Below are 21,348 nucleotides of genomic sequence, written 5' to 3'. Positions count from 1 at the left end.
GCTTCTGTCTGAGTACATCCCAGCAGTGATAGAGGATTTGGACAGATTTGATCTGCTGATGTGAATGAATCAGCTGTATCACATACATAATGTCATCTGCTGACACATTTGACTCTTTATAGTACAAAAACTAACATGGAAGTTTATTTAAATCAGCACTGACGGGTCATGAAAAACCTGCAGTGCACATGTTTGTGTGTATGTACCTTTGACCTTTAATTTGATAAAAATAAAATTACTGATTGTGCACAGTCTTATAATAACTGAGTGGCTACTATAAAGCAAATATTATTTCAGGTTTGACAACTTATTTTACAGCATCCATGCAATAATAATCTAGTATATTAGTGCTGTTCATTTACTAAAAGCACTACAGAATAAACAAAGTTAGTTTAAGTTAGAGGACTATATGATGCAATTCCTCACCACAGAACACATGATACATTAAAAACACACTAGGAGTAGATTTTTATCATGCCCCAGATAAAATGATCACTGCTGTTGAAAAACCACACATTAATATCTAATAACTGTTTTTACATATACTTGGAAATATACTGATCATTTTAATGGATGGACGGTTGTAAAAAGACCCGGGAATTGAATCATAAATTCGTTTCCCTGTCTGCCCCTGCTCACAGGCTGATAACCTTTATTCTGGCTGAGGTCCACCTCCCTCCACACAGCTGAGACGTACAGTAGCCTAAATAATATTGTTCCTACATTACATGACTTAAAATGACATAAAGCTGTAGTTTCTGTTCTTTAACTTGTCTGTCATCATGCTTTTATTAAAACTCTACTGGTTTATGTTTTTCAGGAGTTTAATTCTATGTTGATGTGACTATGCTGGATCTGCAAGGCAATTGTGTTTCTTTGATCATGTTTAAATGAATTTATTCAGAAAAACTGGCTGAAATAAATCCACATTTTGGAGCCAGTCTATTACACATATTACTATTCAAGCCTCCTCAATCACTGAACTCAGTAATTAATTGTTTTTTGGGTGTAACCTCGTTAGAATCATTAAAATACACGTCTCCAATTAAACTTTTGAGTCACCAGCGTGTAATTCACCCATAAACATTAATATATTATGTAAAATCTCTAAATAAAAACATAGCTGTAGACAGTTTAGAGTATGCTGATTCTGGTGGTGTGTATTTTTTATGAATAACCAATGTTTTAAGCAAAACTGAAATCACCTGGGAAAAAGAGAAAGGCAAAGAGTCCCAAGAAGACCAAACGCAGGGTATAAGCAGGCTGTTATAGAACCAGTAAGAAAACCTGACTGAAACCCTGCGCTATTTCATCCAGGACACTCTAATGAAGTCACCTCAAATTATACACAAGACTTAATCTGTTGTGAGTAAGCTTGAATTACAAATCTGATACGTGAGGTTTGAGTTAAATTAACTTTTAGGAGGGCCGGACTGGCTAATGAGGAACTCTTGACTTATTACATACACCTTGTAAGGCAAAGGTGGGATAGATGCACTCTGCAGCTTCTCTTTTGTCCACTCTTACTGTAAAATGTCTCCATATAAAAAAACTTTTATTGTGAAAACCCCAAACTAAATAGTAAATATCTCCTTTGTGTTATTTACAGATAATTAACTTGTACTGTAAACACAGGTATTTTCACAGTTTGCTACATCACTGACAAAGTGCACTATTGTTCGTCCTGCATCACATGATATCGACAGTTAACGCATGGGACACTGCAGAGGGAGCTGAGAAGTTGAGAAAAATAAAAGCACAGAGCAGAAAAGAGACAGTTGGTCTAGGTTGGTGATGGAAATGCAAATACACCTCAAATGTCAAAGGAAAAAAAAATCACATACAGGTGGAAACAGAGTTTAGGGAGGGAGGAGACAAGGTTTCAGAGCTGACAAAGTTTTCCAGCTGTGTTTTCTCTGCAAAGGTTCGGCCTGTCTAAATGTCAACACAGCCTGAAGCAGTGAGGATATGCACTGAACTAGATATGCAGTCAACAGATAGTGTGTGAGAGGGGCGCAGTGTGCGAGGGGGCAGCAGGGTCATTAAAATCAGCAGACACTGCAGATACAGAGATGTTAATCACACGTAGAACCAGTAACATGTGGACGTTATCTTAATATGAAGTGAATAAAGAAATAAAAGGCTCCATAGTGCCTAGTAATACATCTGAAATCATAAGTATAATACCCTTTGATGCATTGATTCATTTAAACATAAATATCATAACATAATGGCAAATATTGAAGTATTTGTCTTCTATCACCAGTACAGGTACATTACAGTACATCTGTGGGTTAAAACTCAAAGCTGTTTGTACAGCACTACCTGCAGGATGTCCTGCGTCATCACAACCGAATGTACAACAGCAACAAACATAATAATGCACGATAAGAGCGTTGCAGATGAGGCTGCAAATGAAGGATTTGTTTAATAAAATTAATTGGAATGATGCATAACTGATTTGAATTTATGATAAATTAAAAAAAGATAAACAAGATCTGATTCAAGTTTGAATTAAATTGATTTTCAAAGTCAGCTTTTATCTCAGTCTCACCTGTGACTGACCTATCTCTTAATCTGTGCTCTGTGATGACGACTCTGGACATCAGTTTATGTTTTTTATTTATCTTTTTGAGGCTCGTCTCCTGTCTTCAGTCCTGTATGTAAAAAACAGGGCCTCTTTTATCAGCGGTGCACATGAGATGGACCACCACCGTGGGGCACTGTATCTAACTGCAACAGCAGCCTGTTCTCAAGTAGACCTACTTTTGAAAGAAGCTAGAAAGGTGTTTTGGAATGAAACTACCTCCCACCTTTCACACTTCTTAACAACACATGAATACTGATTTAAAATATGAATTACTAAGCGTTAACAAATCAAAACACACAGAGAGCTACACTGACATCCAACTTATTGTGAATATTTCACCTTTTTAATTTAAAAACATAATAAACACAGTCAAAAATCAAACTACGTAGAATAGTTACTTCATTCGATATCGTTATATGACCATAAAATTACATATATTCTGTATTCATTCATTTTGTTGGCTATACATATATTGCAACCTTAAATAGGGCATTCGGTGGTTACACTTTAATGACTTTAGAACTTTTTTAGTTTCTTTCATTGCAGTACATTGCAAAAAATAATCTTCTTTAAAAGAATATCTACACGATGCAGCAGAGTGAGAGAGCTCAGCAACATTTACAAGTAATGACCAAAACTTTTGTTCTCTCCTGTGTTGTCACGACAGACAGAGACAGACGCTCTGTGTTAGAGACATAAAGCTCCATCAGAAGGGAAGGTTGCTCAAACAGGGCTAGATTCTTATGTTATCATTATTTACTTGGCCCTAACCCAAATGGAAACTTTAGGAGGTCTATCTTAATAATCACTAGAGGGAAATAAAACAATAACCCAGAAACGAAAGCAATGTCCACATTCAGCAAAGAACTGAAAAAATGTATGTTGATCCCGCTGCCGGAGGGTTTGTCAGATTTGTGTATTTCATGTGCCAAGATCTTAGGTCCGTACATGAAGCTGCTGTCCACTGCAGAATTATGCCTGCTCTTATTAGGTCATTAGAAAATCAAGTGGTGCAAAATAAGGAGGTATCAAGAAGCTTTTCAGGCGTAGAGAGGCTCATAGCCACTCCTCCTGCTGCCATTGCTACAGGCGATCACACACACGCTCAGCATCCCGAGGAACTGTAACAGAAAATATAAAACTAATCAGACACAAACTCTTAAAATTAACTTAATGAAGCAGCACAGGCTATATAACCAAACTGCTCTGGAAGAAATAACAAGAACTTACTTAATGTGCTACAGTATATTTGAGGGGGCTATGCTAATCAAATACTGTTCTCTGTGGAAAAAATTCAAAAGTGGTCCATTGAACAATAGGGAGGACATCCCATTCAGACATGGTGCCCCTGTCATCTGACTTTAGTTTAGAAACCACTCACCACTTAAGCTATAGTCAGGTAAGAGTTGGTTGGATGCCACACTGAGCATTTTCTGTATCGTACATAGCCCACAACAGACTGTGTGACAGTGTGTTCCTTAAAACTGACTGCGCCCATATTTACCTTAAGTATGGCAAAGCCCAGAATGACCCCCATGGCATAATAGAAAACACGGTGTATGATGCTCTCCAGCTCGGTCTCACAACCCTAAAACACATGCACAGGTACAGTTAGTACACAGGGATTTGTAGCCTGAAATGCAATTCTTGCTTTATTTGTCAATAAAGATTGTTAGTTTTGTGGACTTTTACATAGTGACATAAAAGCATAAACACACATTCAACGTACTATAATAGCTATTTCAAAGTCTTCTCCAAGACTCAGATGGAAAACGTTTTGCAGCACCAGTTAGTTTTGTGGACTTTTATTTTATGAGTCATAAAAGCATAAACACACATTCAAAGTGGTTGAAGAAAGTTTTCTCCAAGACTCAGAACGTTAAGCAACATCAGATAAACCATTAACAATCTCAAGCACAGCAAAGAAATATGCACATGGAGTTTTTAATGTCAAAACAAGCAAAGTATGCTGCTGCATGACTTACATTCAAGTGAAGCAGTTTCAGATCAGTCAGAGTGCCGTTGCATGTTCCGTTTGTGTTTATGCAGCAGGACTTAGGCACTGAGTTGGGGTGGCTGGCAGACCAGTTGGTGTTTAACCAGCTGGTGTAATTAAAAACACCACAGCATTTCAACTGCACAGAGTCAAAGAGAGAAAATACAGCTGATTAAAAAAGGAGGTTACGTAAAAATCATATGAGAGAGCTATCAAACTAAACAAATAACATGATGTATGTGTGTCTCTATATAGAAGTTATTGTAGAGAGAATATGTGAGGATGTGTCACTCTCTATCACCCTGCTTTATTTTCTATTTCATTTCCAGCATTTCCATAAATAGCATTCAACAGACCTACAGGTGTGAACACAGTGCATTTAGAGCAAATCGGTGAAGCGTGGCAAGACTGGTTTACAGATGTTATTTTTTATTTGTCCGTATTGTTTTAGACTTTTCTTTCATGGTTACTTTTAAATATGCTGCACAAATAGTAACATTATGGGTACACAACATAACTGAAAGATGTCCTAACATGCTGAGTCCTTCACTATCCATTTATAGACTCAGAATAATCTCATTTAAACTGTATTTCACCTGAAAGGCCAAGAAAACAAACTGTAGCTTTTTTTGCACAAAAGGCAGAAACAGCTGAAGAGAATAAAAGTGCAACTGAGAAAACGTGTACAGGTCCAACATGAAACCAACCTCAGACTGCAGGTTGTCCACTATTTCTTTGTCATTTCCATCATACTTTGAGAAGGTCGCATTCAAAAGTTTCTCCAGTTCTGGATTTATCTAGAAAAAAAAAAATCATCATACCCCATTAGGTAAATTTACTGATGGGCTCTTAGAGTCTACAACTGTGCCATAGCAGATCAGAAAATGCTTGTTACAAACACTGTGTGACACAGAGAAGGATTGAAGTATCTTTGACTTACTTTGTTTTGGTAGAGGAAGCTAAGTACCAAAGCAGCGACTTCAGCGGCAAAGATCAGAAAGATGATCAAAAAGAACTGGAGAGAAAGAAAATGAGAGAAGTTGGTGAGTAAATAAGTGAAATAAGGTGAAGTAAACACAAAGATCAATGTAAAGCTAAGCCCACACCTCCCCTCTCACACACACACACAAACACACACTTACAATGCTGAGGCCAAATTTGGACTCCCGGATTGTGGCGCAGCATCCCAGCAGACCGAATAAGAACATCACCACACTGAAAGCAATGATGATAATTGCTGGGGCCAGAACGACCTTGTCCTGAACATCAATGCTAAATTGGTTATATCTCTGGATGAGATAGGCACCAATGTAGGCCAATGCTGCTCCTACAGCCTGCAAAGAGAACAAAACATCAACATTATATGTTATCATAGTGTTCATTCACAGGTCAGCTGGAAGTTATGGTGGAAATAAAGGTTTTAAGTCTGCATACAGATTACAGTGCTTATGTTGTTACATGTTAATAGTCAATTACGGAGTTCCACAGGGTCCTGTGCTTGGGCCGATTCTTTTCACTCTATATATGTCCTCCTTGCAATAACACTGTTATTGCATGTCAATAACTTTGTGTCTTCCCCCTACCGTAGTTGTTCTTCCTCCTCTCTGTCTCCCTCTCTCTGTATCCTCGGCCTTGGAGCTGTATCCACAGTGCAGTTACTGGTCCTACCAACCTTCCCAGAGTTTTAGCTGCTGTTCTTTTCTCTCTCCTCTTTCCACTCACCCAACCACCTGGAGCCTAGTTCTGCTCTAGGTTTCTTTCTCTAAAGAGAGTTTTTCCTCTTTACTGTTGCCTAGTGCTTGCTCAAGTGGGGTTGTTGGTTTTTCTGTGTACAGTGAGAAGTCAGCATTCACAAATCTCCTGCTTCTGCTTGTATAAGAGAGACAGTAACATGTGGCAGCCTCGCTATTATATATTGGATGATATTTATTTCAAAGCTGCTTGATAAAACAATGTTAGATAAAGCATAAAGGAGTTAGTTCTCCTTTTCCAGTGGGGTAAGACGTAGATATCTAATCACACTATCATTATAACTGATGAGTCATGCTTCAGTGGTGACCTCATCAGTCATAAGACTGCATGCAGTCTCCATGTGTGTCTGCTCTTCATTTTCAACAATACTTTCCATGAAAAAACTACTTGTTTATACATAGGCATATGAATTTTGTGTTACTTAACAACTGTCCATTCCTTGAGGTCAGCCTCATGACTCACTTCTCTTAATCACTCCACAGTCACGGGATCCCTGTTGGGTAGCTACTCTACACCGTCCCATCTCACCCCATTGCTCGCCCCTAATCTTTCTGAAAACTCTGATCTTGTGCCTAAGAAGCAGAACAAAGAGGCTTACACGACCTGAAGCATCCCGTCAAAGTTCCCGCATGGGAGCACTAGTCTGATTTTACTCTTTAAAAAAAAATAAATAAATAAAAAAAAAAGAACTATGTCAGGCATTATTCAAAAGGAAAATGTAAAGACTTTAGATAATCTCCTCTATGTCCAAGTGATAGATGATTTACTTTATTTAACATAATCTATCACTCACAGTGGTTTAAGGCTCATGGGTGGATCAGGGGAAAAAAAAAATCAAAGTCAGGCACTCACTACTTATTCTAAAACATGAACTTGGTTTGTTTTGTATTATTACTATTATTATTTTTGTTTTGTATTATTACTATTATTACTTAAAATGTATGGAGTTTTTACTAGATGTCTTCAATGTGTATGAGAGATGTTTATTATGTGGTAGAGATACGCTGTGCGGAGAGAAAACAAGAAAAGAAAGACAGAGGAATGCAGCAAAGCAAAGGCGTAGGTTTTGTCTCAGACATCAAAGAGCTATTGTATGACTGAACTCTGAAGACGATGCAAAATGTTTTCTCAAATATTGGTTGGTATGGGCCTGATTCTGTCATCATATGTAAATCTATGCCACGCAACAAACCATATAAACACTGTTAATGATGCATCACAGACTCATTATTCAAACTCTCAACTGTGAAGGCAAAATGGCGGGTGTGTGAGACAGAAAATGAAAATACACTGATTGAGAAATAAGGGGGCGGGGAGGGTAAGTAGGTAAAAGTGGATGTGGTAGTTTGCATTCAAAGAATTAAAACAGTGTGTTGTGTGATTTTCTTTGCAAACTAACAGAGACACAAGCCAATTGTACCTCGGGGTAATCTAATTACACAGACAGCAGCCACAGAAAGGCAGGACACGTTTAGTTGGTTCCTTCAAAACTCATTAACCTGAATTAAGGAGTAGTCATGGTGTACTAGGCAATATAAACAAACAGGCTCCAAATCCAAACTGTATATTGACAAAAGGTTTTCTTGAACTCAGCTGGACGTAGATCTACACAGATTATTGGGACATATAATTAATTTGAATATAGAAATACTTCACTACGCAGATGTAGAGTACTGCATTATGGTTCAGAGAAAATGAGGAAGTACTGCATCGGGGCAAAATCTAGGACAAGGCTCTGATTTCTGTAATGTGAAGCCTCGTGTATAACAACACAAGACAAATATTGACGATTTACAGAAAATAAAATTGTGAAGAAACAACATTTCGCCCGTGTTCAGATTTGCGCAGGTGGAGAAAAAAACACACCGCGACTTACCCAAAACAGCAGGCTGAGGAAGAGGAGGACGGTCTTGGACGAGGCTATTCCGCAGTCCATGTTGTCTAATGGAGCTGAAGAGACTGAAACAGGACTTAGTAAATAGACGATCACAGACGGAGCTGCTCGTATGTTCACAAGTTTCGTCTGCGTGTGTGTGTGTGTGACTGCAGCGATCACATGTTTCGGGGAGGAGACCAAAGTCACTTCCGGGAACCCGGAAATTACTAATCCGGGAACACACAAGCCCGTTTTATGAACCAGTTTCCACAGAAATCTTGAGGTCACCGGGTAACAATGATGGTCCTCTGCTCTGAATCATTATTAACTTCAGCTTCTGTCTGAGTACATCCCAGCAGTGATAGAGGATTTGGACAGATTTGATCTGCTGATGTGAATGAATCAGCTGTATTACATACATAATGTCATCTGCTGACACATGTGACTCTTTATAGTACAAAAAACTAACATGCAAGTTTATTTAAATCACTAACAGGTCATTTAAAACCAGCACTGCATTTATATCCACACTTCTTCCCCTCACTTGTTGTAATGTGTGCAGTGGATGTTTGTGCCCCGGATGAGGCGCTATCAGTGCACCACAGCAGGAAGGGACATTTGCCAATCTACTCCCTCACACACACACACAAGCATAAACTTTTATCTCGTATTAGTGGAGAAATAGAGGGAAAATATACAAATAAGACACAGATAAACTCTATTTGGGCTGGACATTTAATTTAACTGTGTTTTACTCTTCAATAACACTGTTGTCATTATAAACACAACCGAAAACATGTGAATTTATAATATTGTTGTTTGAGAATCACAAACAACATTGAATTTGCATCAACAGGTTGAATGGTTGAAGCTTAATATTTCATATAGTAAGTGTATGTACCTTTGACCTTTAATTAGGTAAAAAAAATAATATTACTGATTGTTCACAGTCTTATAATAACTGAGTGGCTACTATAAAGCAAATATTATTTCAGGTTTGACAACTTATTTCACAGCATCCATGCAATATTAATCTAGTATATTAGTGCTGTTCATTTACTAAAAGCACTACAGAATAAACAAGTTAGTTTAAGTTAGAGGACTATATGATGCAATTCCTCACCACAGAACACACGATACATTAAAAACACACTAGGATTAGATTTTTATCAGGCCCCAGATAAAATGATCACAGCTGTTGACAAACCACATACTCACACATTAATATCTAATAACTGTTTTTACATATACTTGGAAATATACTGGTCATTTTAATGGATGGACAGTTGTAAAAAGACCCGGGAATTGAATCATAAATTCGTTTCCCTGTCTGCCCCTGCTCACAGGCTGATAACCTTTATTCTGGCTGAGGTCCACCTCCCTCCACACAGCTGAGACGTACAGTAGCCTAAATAATATTGTTCCTACATTACATGACTTAAAATGACATAAAGCTGTACTTTCTGTTCTTTAACTTGTCTGACATCATGCTTTTATTAAAACTCTACTGGTTTATGTTTTTCAGGAGTTTAATTCTATGTTGATGTGACTATGCTGGATCTGCAAGGCAACTGTGTTTCTTTGATCATGTTTAAATGAATTTATTCAGAAAAACTGGCTGAAATAAATCCACATTTTGGAGCCAGTCTATTACACATATTACTATTCAAGCCTCCTCAATCATTGAACTCAGTAATTAATTGTTTTGTGGCTGTAACCTCGTTAGAATCATTAAAATACACGTCTCCAATTAAACTTTTGAGTCACCAGCGTGTAATTCACCCATAAACATTAATATATTATGTAAAATATCTAAATAAAAACATAGCTGTAGACAGTTTAGAGTATGCTGATTCTGGTGGTGTGTATTTTTTATGAATAACCAATGTTTTACGCAGGAATTTTACAGAATAATACATTTGGAGAAAACACAAACGTTCGGGTTTGAGAAGATAAAAAGGCGCACTGTGGTGGCGGGGCTCACTCTACACGGTTCTCATCGAGGCTTTATAAAACTTGGATCTGTCAAGAGAGCAAGAAGAGATATCACTCTGTCCGCTTCACTCTGTGAACCTCTCACTTGTTCCTGACATCAGCGCTATTACAATGTCTTCTGCTGCGATTGCTTTGACTCCTGCGGCTCCGGCCAAGTCTCCCAAGAAGAGAGCCAAGTCTCCGAGGAAGAAGACGGGTCCCACAGTGTCGGACCGGATCCTCAAGGCCGTGTCCGCTTCCACAGAGCGCGGTGGCGTCTCCCTAGTATCCCTCAAGAAAGCTCTGAAGGCCGGAGGATACGACGTGGTGAAGAATAAAGCCAGAATCCTCATCGCCATCAGGCGCTTGGTGTCCAACAAAAAACTGCTTCAGACCAAGGGCACTGGGGCCTCAGGTTCCTTCAAGCTGAACAAGAACCCCCCCACACCTCGAAAAAAGAAGGTGGTGAAAAAGAAGAAGCCAGGGGCGAAGAAGGTCAGGAGGACCAGCATCAAGAAAACAGCCGGGGGTGCCAGTCCAGCAGCCAAGAAGTCACCTGGGAAAAAGAGAAAGGCAAAGAGTCCCAAGAAAGCTAAGAGACCCGCTGCAGCCAAGAAGCCCAAGAAGGCAAAGAGTCCCAAGAAGACCAAACGCAGGGTCACCAAGTCTACCAGGACCAGAGCTGCTGCCAAGAAGTGACCACTCTAAACTGAACACTAACTGATGCTAAACGCCTTCTTGGTGCCGTTGAACTCTGTGTGGGCTAAACCTGTGCACTTATTCCAAGAACTAGACTTCGCTTGTATTATTGTATAACAGATTTTCTATAAAATACTGAACCCGCTATTCTTACACTATTGCCCCTGTCCATACTTTTTTTTTTTTTATCGTGGTCAGTAATTAACTGAATTGCAATTGTTTGAAATAATAAATCTATTGATTTGCACTGCGTGTCATGTGATGTCATCTCAGTTTTGAACAAAAAACTTACTTAAAACAAACTGAATTAAATGATTACGCTGCCGATACTAGTAGTCAATGAATAAGAACACATTTCCCTGTTAGAAGTACACCCAGTCTTTACCGTTGTCACGTCCAGTTAAATGTTTATCTAAATTCATTATCGAGTTGTAAGACGAAACCCATTATTCAGCCGCGCCGAGTTCAGCATCTCAGATAGAGAAGTGGCCTTGAACATGTAAAGAGGTCGTTAGTCAGTGATGATGTTTTGCGGCGATGCTCATGCCCATGGTTTGGCGCACGTTCACTTAAAACTTGTTTCGCTTCATCCACACTGACTTAGCAAGACGACTCTGGTGAAGCGCTTTTACGCACCGTTTACGCACGGAAACTAAGGCGACGGCAGTGTGGATTCACTGATGTTGTATTAGTGCTTGCAACACGTTTCTGTTTTACATTTGCGGAGAGCACAGACAGGTATATATAATCACATATTAGTGAGAATAAGTGCTTATCACAGTCTTATCACTACTTCTCGTCGCTCACAGACAGGTGCTCTAAAGATTGCCTATATAAGCAGCTAAAATCCGTTTTATTTGTTTGTTCTCTTTGCACTAATTTAAAATGAAGATTGATAAGACTGATAGACTGTATAATTCAGTAATATATAACTTGCGAAACTTAATTCTAAGTTGAGTGTGCGTAAATAACGCTTGCATGGATATTTATGACTTCATGGTTCAGAGTTGCCATCTACTGGTCAGGGTTAAGTATCACAGGGGGAAAAAGGCTTAACATCACAGTATTCTTTACACATGTTGATTTAAACAACTCACTTGCTCTAACAAATAAAATATACATGATAAAACACTTGGTTTTGTTAATGTATAATTTAATAATAAGATCACTGTCATTAAATTATGCTGAAGGTGCCTCTGCTGGTTGCCACTGATGGATGGAAATCTTTTTAGTCCTTAGCAAAACAATAAATGCAGGAATTGGCCAGTCTGACGCACAAGTTCCCATTACATCACCAGGTTCTCCAGTGGTTTGATCAGTCATTAAAGTGTGTCTGTTCTGTTTTCAGTGAGTGCTGGGTTTAGATGACGTTTTAGTTTCCCATTTTCCTTACATACCCTCACTTGTTGGAACACAAGCTTCCACTTTCTCTTGCTCATTGTAATCTATTTGTTCTGTTGATTTCTATTATGTTCAAGTAAAGTTGACATTCCCTGAGTTCTGTTTAGTTAGCCTCTTTTATTACACCAAAATCTTGCATATATATATCTAGTATATGTACTTATAGCTTTTCTATTACTATATTAAAAACATACACATAATCTTTAAAGGTTTTCTTGACTGCAGTTTACAGTAATTCACTCATCAGTGCAAAGCTTTTAACCTATTTACCTAAAAACTTGTCAGATAATATTTTATATTTTTACTGTTTATAATCTAGCTTCACCAACATATAATATCACACTCCTATTAATATGTATTGTGTCTTGGTGTGATTTGGCAGTTTTATTATTCCTATGCACTGGTGACAGATTTCTCCCTTAAGGGATCAATAAAAATTAATAAAACCAGACCTACCTTCACTCATGGCTGAACATGGCTGGTTGGTGGAGGCTTCTGCTTCTGCTTTACTTACAATGGCAAGAAGAAGTATGTGAACCTTTTGGAATTTCATTGTTTTTGCATTATTTTGTTAAAACATGATCTGATCTTCAGTCAGGAGTATTAACAAATACAAAGTGCCTAAAGTAATAAAAAAAAACATTTGATCTTTCATGTCTTTTTTGAGAACAACCACAAAAACCTCACAGTGCCAGTGGAAAGATTGTAGATTGTAGGTGTAGACTACAGCTCAGCACAAAAAGAACATGCTTATGTGAGCTTTCAGAGGAAGAATTGATGATTTACAAAAAGCTGGAAAGGGTTACAATGTGATGTCAAAGACTTCACATTTTTCATTCTACAAATGGAGACACTTTGGGACTGTGGCTACTCTACCGAGAAGTGGGTGGTCAGTCAACATGACCCCAAAAGCACAACAAACACCAATTAATGAAATAAACAATCCCGAGTGGCAGTATGCACTGCATATCATCATGAAAACATCATCCCAAATGTAAAGTATGGTAGAGGAAACATCATGATTTGGGCCTGCTTTGTTGCATCGGGACCTGGTCAGCTTGCATGAATCAAAAAAGTCTTCAGAAAATAAAATAAATAAATAAATAAAGTTCCTTGAGAACAATGTGCAGGTCTGATCCACAGCTACAGGTAGCGCCTGGTTGAAGTCGTTGAAGTGGGGGTCAACCAGTCAATTAATTCCAAGGGTTCACATACTCTTCCCACTAGCACTGTGAGGTTTTTATGGTTGTTCTCAAAAAAGATATAAAAGATCAAAATGTTTTTGTGTTATTATTTAAGGCACATTACATTTGTTAATACTCTTGAATTAGATGAAGATCAGATCACATTTTATAACCAAATTATTGCAGAAAACCATGAAATTCCAAAAGGTTGACATACCGGTACTTTTCTTGCCACTGTATGTTCCAGCCTGGGTTTGACTGTTATTGAAATACTCATATGACACAAACATCACTACAGACAGGTTATGTGAAAACACAGACACACCCTTTAAGACTTTGTTTTTGAATTATCTTGTATATGTGAGTGCTTTTACTTTCCATTTTTACCTCGACACAAATCATTGTACTGGGTCAAATTCCCATTTACCACATATTTACCACCACATGTTCTATTTGAGAGACCACATTCTTTGTGGGCTTTGCACAAGAATCAGTCGCTCTCGGCTAGACAGGTTGCAGTTTCTTAAAGTCTTGTACTACGTAGAGAAAAGAATATAATACACCTGGTCTAATAGCACGATGTTGTAGCTTAATCCAGCAGTCATATTGAAATGAAATCCGGGTGAATGCTTTTGTTATTTTTTTAAGAAATATAAATCTTTTAGTCACAAAAGTTGCCAAAAAAGATACACAAAAGGAGTAGAGGAGGTCTGATTAGTTTTACATGAAAATCTCAGTGGTATAAAAGCAGCTGTTTTAAAGGAATATAAAAAAAAATGCTTACATTTAATGTGAATATGAGAATAAAAGGAAAACAAAGGTTCTGTTTGAATATAGTTACTGAAACGGAAATTTCATGCAAATCAAGCACACTGAAATTAATTAAAAATCCAATAATACATTAAAAGATAATAAAATAGTAACTTAGAGAATCACTCACTTGAAGTTAATTTAGGTTTGTGGTTGGGAAGAGCCCTTTTTAAAAATATGGCCAAGAATGAGTTGTATAATAGATAATGTACAGAGTAGCACACAACATAAGATTGTGCAGTTAAATTAAAGCAAAACTACAATACAGTGTAGTACAACTGAATTTGAGTAGGCTTGAAGGATGCTTTTTATATTCATGCCACCTTCAGTTCTTGCTGGTCTGATCTGAGTTATATAGTTTATTTTATAAAGGTGCGATGATAACTGTCACTGAGACATCTAGCCTTAAACAGGTGGAATGCAGCCCATCCTGTTTAAGACTAGTTTACCACTTCCATTAGCAGCCATACATAAAGAAGTCCTCCTAGAACCACCCCATTTGATAGACGAGTCGGTATGTCTTGGGTCACGAGTGACTTCTTTTGTTTTAGAACATTGTTTTCACAATGGTTTAATTTTTTATAATTTTGTAAACTCTTTTGTGTTTATCTGAGATTATGATCATGAAGTAGGTGCACATGAAGAAACATGTAGACCTACATTGTGGAAAGATTTTTTTGAGAAAGATTATTTTGCTGTGCATTGGTCTCCTCTGTGTATGGGGTTAGTTTTGTGCCTTTTTTTAGTTTTCTATGCACACTTGCTTGTGAGCTACCGAATAAATGTAATACATTTACAAACTCAATCAGCTCTGGACCACGTATGAACTCCTCTATAGTTAGATTATTAATATACTACTGCACAAGAAACATTCAGTGGGCAAGTTTCCAGTTACCATTGAACTGTGGCAATCTCAAACAAGTTTGTTCAATACTGAAAACCACTTTTGTAGTGAATTTTTGTTGACTGTTCACACTAAAGTGTGTGTTTGATCATATTGTTGCCTGTTGCCTACACTCAGAAATTTGTTTATATTTAATTATTTAGCAGACGCTTCCATTCAAAGCAACTTACAAGGCTCAAAGGCAAAGGCAGGGTAAGCATAAGGAGGTCTAAGGACCCCTACTGGAGGTAGGCCACAGCTGGGATTTGAATCCCAGTCTTCTGCATGTAGGGCATTGGTCTTATAACTACACTATCCAGCTGCTTTGTTGGGAATTTCCAACGACACAGGCTCATGTGACAGGTTGCCAACACAGGTTACAAATATAGCTTCAAGATATTGTCAGACTCACATTTCTACCTGCATTTCTGTCAAGTTCAATAGAGGGAGGAGCTTACTTGTTTTTTTTTCCAAACACGTAGAAGTGTGAACGTATGTAAAGATATTACTTTAATTACAGTATCATCATACTAAAATGTAAAAACATTTTTGTGCAACAGTCAATGAGATAAACTAAGTTATAGTTTATCTTATTATCTTATAAGTATGGGCCATGCAGATGATTCATATGTAGCTCATCAAGTTCTATAAAAGTTTTCATTTTACATTTATACATATGGTATACATGCGCTGGGGTAAACAACATCATGTGCAGACTTGCACATTGAAGGAAACAAACCACACCAGCCCCTTCTGAACAAGATCTTCCTGTTTGTTATAAGAGCATATAATGGGAGGAGAAACACAGCATGAACTTAAATATTCAGCAGTCCCATCACAACTTTCTGACAGTCATCATGAAGACAGCGGTGATCCTCCTTGCTTTCTCTCTTCTTCATATCTGCTGTCCAGTGCCTGTCAGCCGACCCACAAACTGGCTCAGACAATGTCGAGCCTCCACCAACCTCTCCATTACAGCACTAGAGGTGCTGCCAGGTGGAGGCTGGGACAACCTCCGGAACATGGACATGGGGCGAGTCATGAATCTCAGCTACTTCCAGTGTCAAACCACTGAGGATGGACTCTATCTCATCCCGGATGAAGTGTTTGTCATCCCCCACAAGGAGACGGGTGTGGAGACCACCTCAGAGATCATCAGCTCCTGGCTGGAACAGAAAAGCTCCACATCTCTCACCATAAATACAGACGTATCCTACCTCCCTGTGCTGAATGCCAAATTTTCTACTGAGAACCAGAGAATGAAAACCCACCAAGTTAAAGACTCCTCAACGACAGCCAGAGTACAGGTAAGATTTTAATTTCATGATTTTGTTTGATAAATAAATTATCAACTTACTATGTACAATAGCCTTAAGTGTGCATTTAAAACACTACGATAAATGTATCAATGTAAGCCAGGAGTCTATTTTTCATGTGTAGTCATAGGATGTTTTTACATCTTAGTACGTTTGCTCTGGTGCGGATCACTTGATGAGTTGCAAACTTCTTCCTGTGCTTCAGTTTCTTTTCACACGCAAGTGTACCACATCTCTTTGGTTCAAATTCCATCTGCTTATTGGTCAGTTGATATCTTCTGCAAGTACAAAATAAGTAATTAAAGGAACAAGATCCTGTGTTGTGAACTACTTAATGTTTCTGTGACACAGGGAAGACAGTTACATGACGTATGAAAATGCGGGTTGGGCATTCCCCAGGTGATTTATTATGTTACCTCCTCACAACTCTACGTTTGCCTGTGATTCCACCTGCAGCATGTTTTGGGCCTTCAAACAAAATAAATAAAAATCTACATATAATTCATAGCACCGAAATCATGCTATTCATAGCTTGGCTTGTTTTGGCTCAGTATGCTTTCTCACCAAGAGGACCGCACTAGAGTTCACGTAATGATTTGAAACCACCTCTTTTATAGGGAGTGGTTGTTTTGGTGTTCACCAAAGTGCAATTACTGTGTTTACATCAGACAAAAGATATAAAACAAACAAACAAAAAAACAAAACAAAAATATTGGTCAAATTTAAGAAAATAATATGAAGTAAAATTTTAATAATGTCCTAATCTTTTTCTTCAAAGGTTCGTAACTTCATCTACACTGTTAAAGCTTATCCCGACTTTGCTCTGGACACACGTTTTCTTCAACAAGCCAAAGATATCGCTGATGCAATTGAAAACAACCAGACGAGGAACGCCAACTATCTCTCAGAGAAGATGGTTCTGGATTATGGAACTCATGTTATCACTAGTGTCGATGCAGGAGCTGCTTTGGTGCAGGAAGATTACCTCAGTTCTTCATATGTGTCAGACAGTGTGTCACAAGGTTCCACTATCAAAGCACAAGCCGGCTTAAACTTTTTTGATAAACTCAAGTTTGACATAAGCAGTCAAAGTACCCAACAGAGCTCATCACTTAAAACATACTAATCCAACATTCATTACTCTATAATCCAAAGCCATGGAAGTGGCACACCTTTCTACCCTGGCATCACTTTGCAGAAGTGGCAGGAAAGTATCAGAAACAACCTGGTTGCTATTGATCGGTCCGGATTTCCCCTACATTACTTTATCAACACCAACACCCTACCTGATCTGCCACAGCCTACGGTTGGAAAAGTGGCTCTTAGAGTCAGCCAGGCCATAGAGCGATACTACAAAGTCAACACCCGTCCTGGCTGTGTAGACATCAACTCCAAGAACTTTAACTTTCAGGCCAACGTTGATGATAGCTCCTGTGAGGGCCCTGCCACAAACCTCAGTTTTGGTGGTGTCTACCAACAGTGCATGAAAATGAGCAACGATGCTGGTCCACTATGTGACGCCCTGGCCCAGAAAAACCCAGACACAGGTGACTTCTCCTGTCGTTCGCCTTACTCCCCCACTTTGCTGAGATCAGAGGTGAGACAGCAGGGTTACACTTCATACGATTGCCATGATGAGCGATATAGGTGTGGGATTTTTCACCTCTCACATTGCCATCGGCAAGTCTGTCAGGACAACTACCATGTTCGCTCTGCTCGCATCAACACTTACTGGTGCTCTGTCAATGGAAAGGCTCCAGACAACTCAGGGTATCTGTTTGGAGGCTTATACAGCCCCTCTCTCCTAAACCCCATCACCAACGCTAAAAGCTGCCCCCCTAACTTCATTCCAGTAAAGTTTCTCTCAGATGGCCAGGTCATCTGTGTAAGTAATGACTATGAAACTGGCACCAGATATGCAGTACCGTTTGGAGGCCTCTTCAGCTGTGAATCAAGCAATCCACTGGCAGGAGGTCAACGTCGCTGCCCTCCCAAGTTCAGCCAGCACCTTGCTACAGTGAGTGATGGCTGTGAGATTCTTTACTGTGTCCAGTCAGGACTGTTCACAGGTGGACAGCTGCTGCCAATCCACCTGCCTCCATTTGTTAAACCTCCACTTGTCAGTATGCAAGCCACCAACACAGTAATGGTGATGACCGAGGGAGAAAAGAGCTGGATCCGTGTGGGGCAGACCAAGACGTGGAAACTTGCCAAACCAGAGGAAATCCAGAAGATTGTAGAAGAGCTTAACCCAGAATTGAACCAGATGTCCAGTGGACAGAAGGCAGGGGTAGCCTTCGGGGTGATGGGTATGGTAGTGTTGGTGGTCATAGGGACAGTATTCCTGGTAAGGAGACGGAGAAGATTTTCTCCCTTTCGGGCAGCTAGAGGTTACGAGGAAATACGTGGAGATGCTGAGCAAGATGAAGGAGAGAGTGAGACACAACAAAATGAGGCCTGAAAATTACAGCATAGAGGCTTGGTACCTGGAGACCGAGGTTAAACTGGGTGATGAGAAAAGGTTTTCTTAGGACTAGTTTGAATCATATAATTTACCTAAAGTGGCAATACTGTTATATTTTATTAATCTGCATTTGTTGCTTGAACGCATGATGTGTACATTACAATGTTGTTATTTTACTTATTTTGTGATTCGCTTTAAATGATCTCGTACTTTTTTGGCATCAGGACAATCTGTCAATGAAATCACTGAACTGTACAATGAAAACACAGCACAGAAGTGAACAGGGCTGAACTTTGTGATGACAAGAAGCATAATACCACGAACTAGATACACTGCTGAATGTTAATAAATGCCTTTAATAATGTTTTCTACAGTAAATTAAGACTTTGCAAATCCCCTTTTTCGTGAAAGAATACAAATGTACGATGGTGAAGATGTATTATTTGTTGTACTTTACTTTTTGCATCAACCTATTAAACACACAAAAGTAATATGTCTTTGTTGACTGTGAACTTTCTTTTCTTACCTGTCAACACTGTTTTTGACTAATTAAAGTAATGGAAAGTAGTTTAGAGGATGTACTGCATGTCTACATGCTTACACTGAACAATATGCGTTGCATGCATCTGGTCATATCAAACTGCAATTGCACAAAGTTGCCAGACGAAGGGTTTGGTCTATGTCGTCTGACTGCATGTATCCAAACCGCTTCCAAAAACTTAGTGTTCTATCAGTTTGATTATTGAATCTATCAGGGCATAATTCAAGATGAGGCAAATGACTGGAGGTTTTTGTTAGGGAAGGGGTTATTGTATGCACAAAGACAGGACAGCAATAGAAAGCGCAGGGCATGCTATGTTTTTACGCACACATGCGCACAGAAACGCACGGGAAACAAAGCCCGTGTCCATCCCCTGCGTATTTCATTTGAACGTTTTGCCTACTTTCAAAGTGTTTGTTGTGAACTGGCACGAGGCGACACTTGTCAGCTGCTTGCAACACTAATCATCACTGACAACAGTGAAGCCTGACGGGCGTGGCGAGTCGCGATCGTTGGATTGTCCCTTATCTCCAGCAGACAAACACATGACGGGGTTACAGTGAAAGTGAAGCGATGATACTTTCCAGATGATGAATTTAGGTATACCACCTCCATTCAAGCATTATTTAGAAAGCAGACTAAGACGTTACGTTGAGTGAGAGTGTTGGCACGAGAAAAGCTGGCGAACAAAGATGGAACTGAAACTAAAAAAACGCTGGGATCTCCTTTTCAGTTTTGGTCTTGGCGCATTAATCAATACAGTAAAAGCAGTCTAGACAATATCACTCACACAGCAGCAGAGGTTACGAACGGTATGGTTTCTTCTTTCCATCTAATGGCTGGATTCAGTAACACCTAATTCACCACACTGGCAGGCGCAGTAGTGAAGAACTGCTGTTTGTCTCCAATCAGCAGCAACCGTGGAGCCACTTTGATGACAACTTGTTCCATCTGTATGAAGCCTAAAGTCAGATTACCGGTCCCCGTGACAAAACTGCCCACATAACACTTATATTTATAATGATGGTTTATTTGACAATGTAGCTAAAAACATATGGTTAAACATATATGCGTACTTGTTTGCGGTAAGTAATTATATTTACTGCTGAAGCGCAATGTTGAGGTGGTTTGCCAAAGTATTTCCATTTCATGTTAGTTTTTATATGTTGGTTTTATTGCACTGCATTTATTTTTACCAGCTTTACATTTATTAGTTAGTTTTGCAGACATATAGTCATAAAAATAGATTCAACTCATAAATTACTATGTATTATTATGTTTTAAACATTTGGCAGCACAAGTGGTTAAAACCAGTCCCACACCAGCTGCTGTTTTTGTTTAACACTACCTCTGAATAGTAGAAAACATATCCTATATTATGTTGTATATTTGCACTTTAAGTACATTTTAGAGTATGTATTTAATACATCAACTTCAGTAAGAAGTGGTACTTCTACTTGTGGTGGAGTCCTGTTATAGGCAAGCACTATAATAGTCTACTGAAGTTTCTGTTCCTGTTTCTCAGAGCTATAATAGAAAGCAGATAGTCAGAGTACAAGTACAAGTTCACATTACTAACTTGTAATTTTTCTGATTAATATTGTCCCAAAACAAACACTAAGAAAAATGAAAAGTTCCTCCTAAGTTTGAATACTACTCCTTCTAGTTGACAGCATTTTGTGTTCATTGCTACATATGCTCTTTTTAGTGATTGTGTAATTTGTAAAATGTTCAAGCTTAGGTTAGATTGTCTGGTGGTGACTTAGAGTCAGGACATTCCCAGTGTCACTTGTGACTGTAAACGTTTCACTTCCCTTTCATAAATGTTGTTTGCATATCTCTTTTTCTGCTAGGTTTAAAAG

At 38.7% G+C, this 21,348-nt stretch overlaps 3 protein-coding genes across 3 annotated transcripts; 2 read left to right on the top strand and 1 right to left on the bottom strand.

The window, feature by feature from the left end:
• Positions 1-2,905: 2,905 nt before the first annotated feature.
• tspan36 (tetraspanin 36) lies at positions 2,906-8,398 on the bottom strand. Its single transcript, XM_026343053.1, has 7 exons — positions 8,215-8,398; positions 5,729-5,920; positions 5,527-5,601; positions 5,294-5,383; positions 4,576-4,725; positions 4,095-4,178; positions 2,906-3,711 (listed from the first exon to the last, which is right to left on the bottom strand). The coding sequence occupies exons 1-7, from the start codon at positions 8,272-8,274 to the stop codon at positions 3,631-3,633; spliced, it is 732 nt and encodes a 243-aa protein (XP_026198838.1). The 5' UTR covers positions 8,275-8,398; the 3' UTR covers positions 2,906-3,630.
• A 1,837-nt stretch (positions 8,399-10,235) lies between these two features.
• Positions 10,236-11,134, top strand: LOC113150500 (protamine-like protein). Its single transcript, XM_026343054.1, has one exon. The coding sequence runs from the start codon at positions 10,321-10,323 to the stop codon at positions 10,885-10,887; it is 567 nt and encodes a 188-aa protein (XP_026198839.1). The 5' UTR covers positions 10,236-10,320; the 3' UTR covers positions 10,888-11,134.
• A 4,861-nt stretch (positions 11,135-15,995) lies between these two features.
• Positions 15,996-19,436, top strand: LOC113149916 (macrophage-expressed gene 1 protein-like). The gene is given in 2 exon segments (XM_026342235.1): positions 15,996-16,472; positions 17,260-19,436. Coding segments are annotated over 2 exon segments (2,133 nt in total). The 5' UTR covers positions 15,996-16,022; the 3' UTR covers positions 18,943-19,436.
• Positions 19,437-21,348: the final 1,912 nt, after the last annotated feature.

Source organism: Anabas testudineus, chromosome 9, assembly GCF_900324465.2.
Source record: "Anabas testudineus chromosome 9, fAnaTes1.2, whole genome shotgun sequence".
NCBI lineage: Eukaryota > Metazoa > Chordata > Actinopteri > Anabantiformes > Anabantidae > Anabas > Anabas testudineus.
The sequence above is the reverse complement of the archived record's forward strand: the minus strand, read 5'-3'. Positions and strand labels throughout refer to the sequence as shown.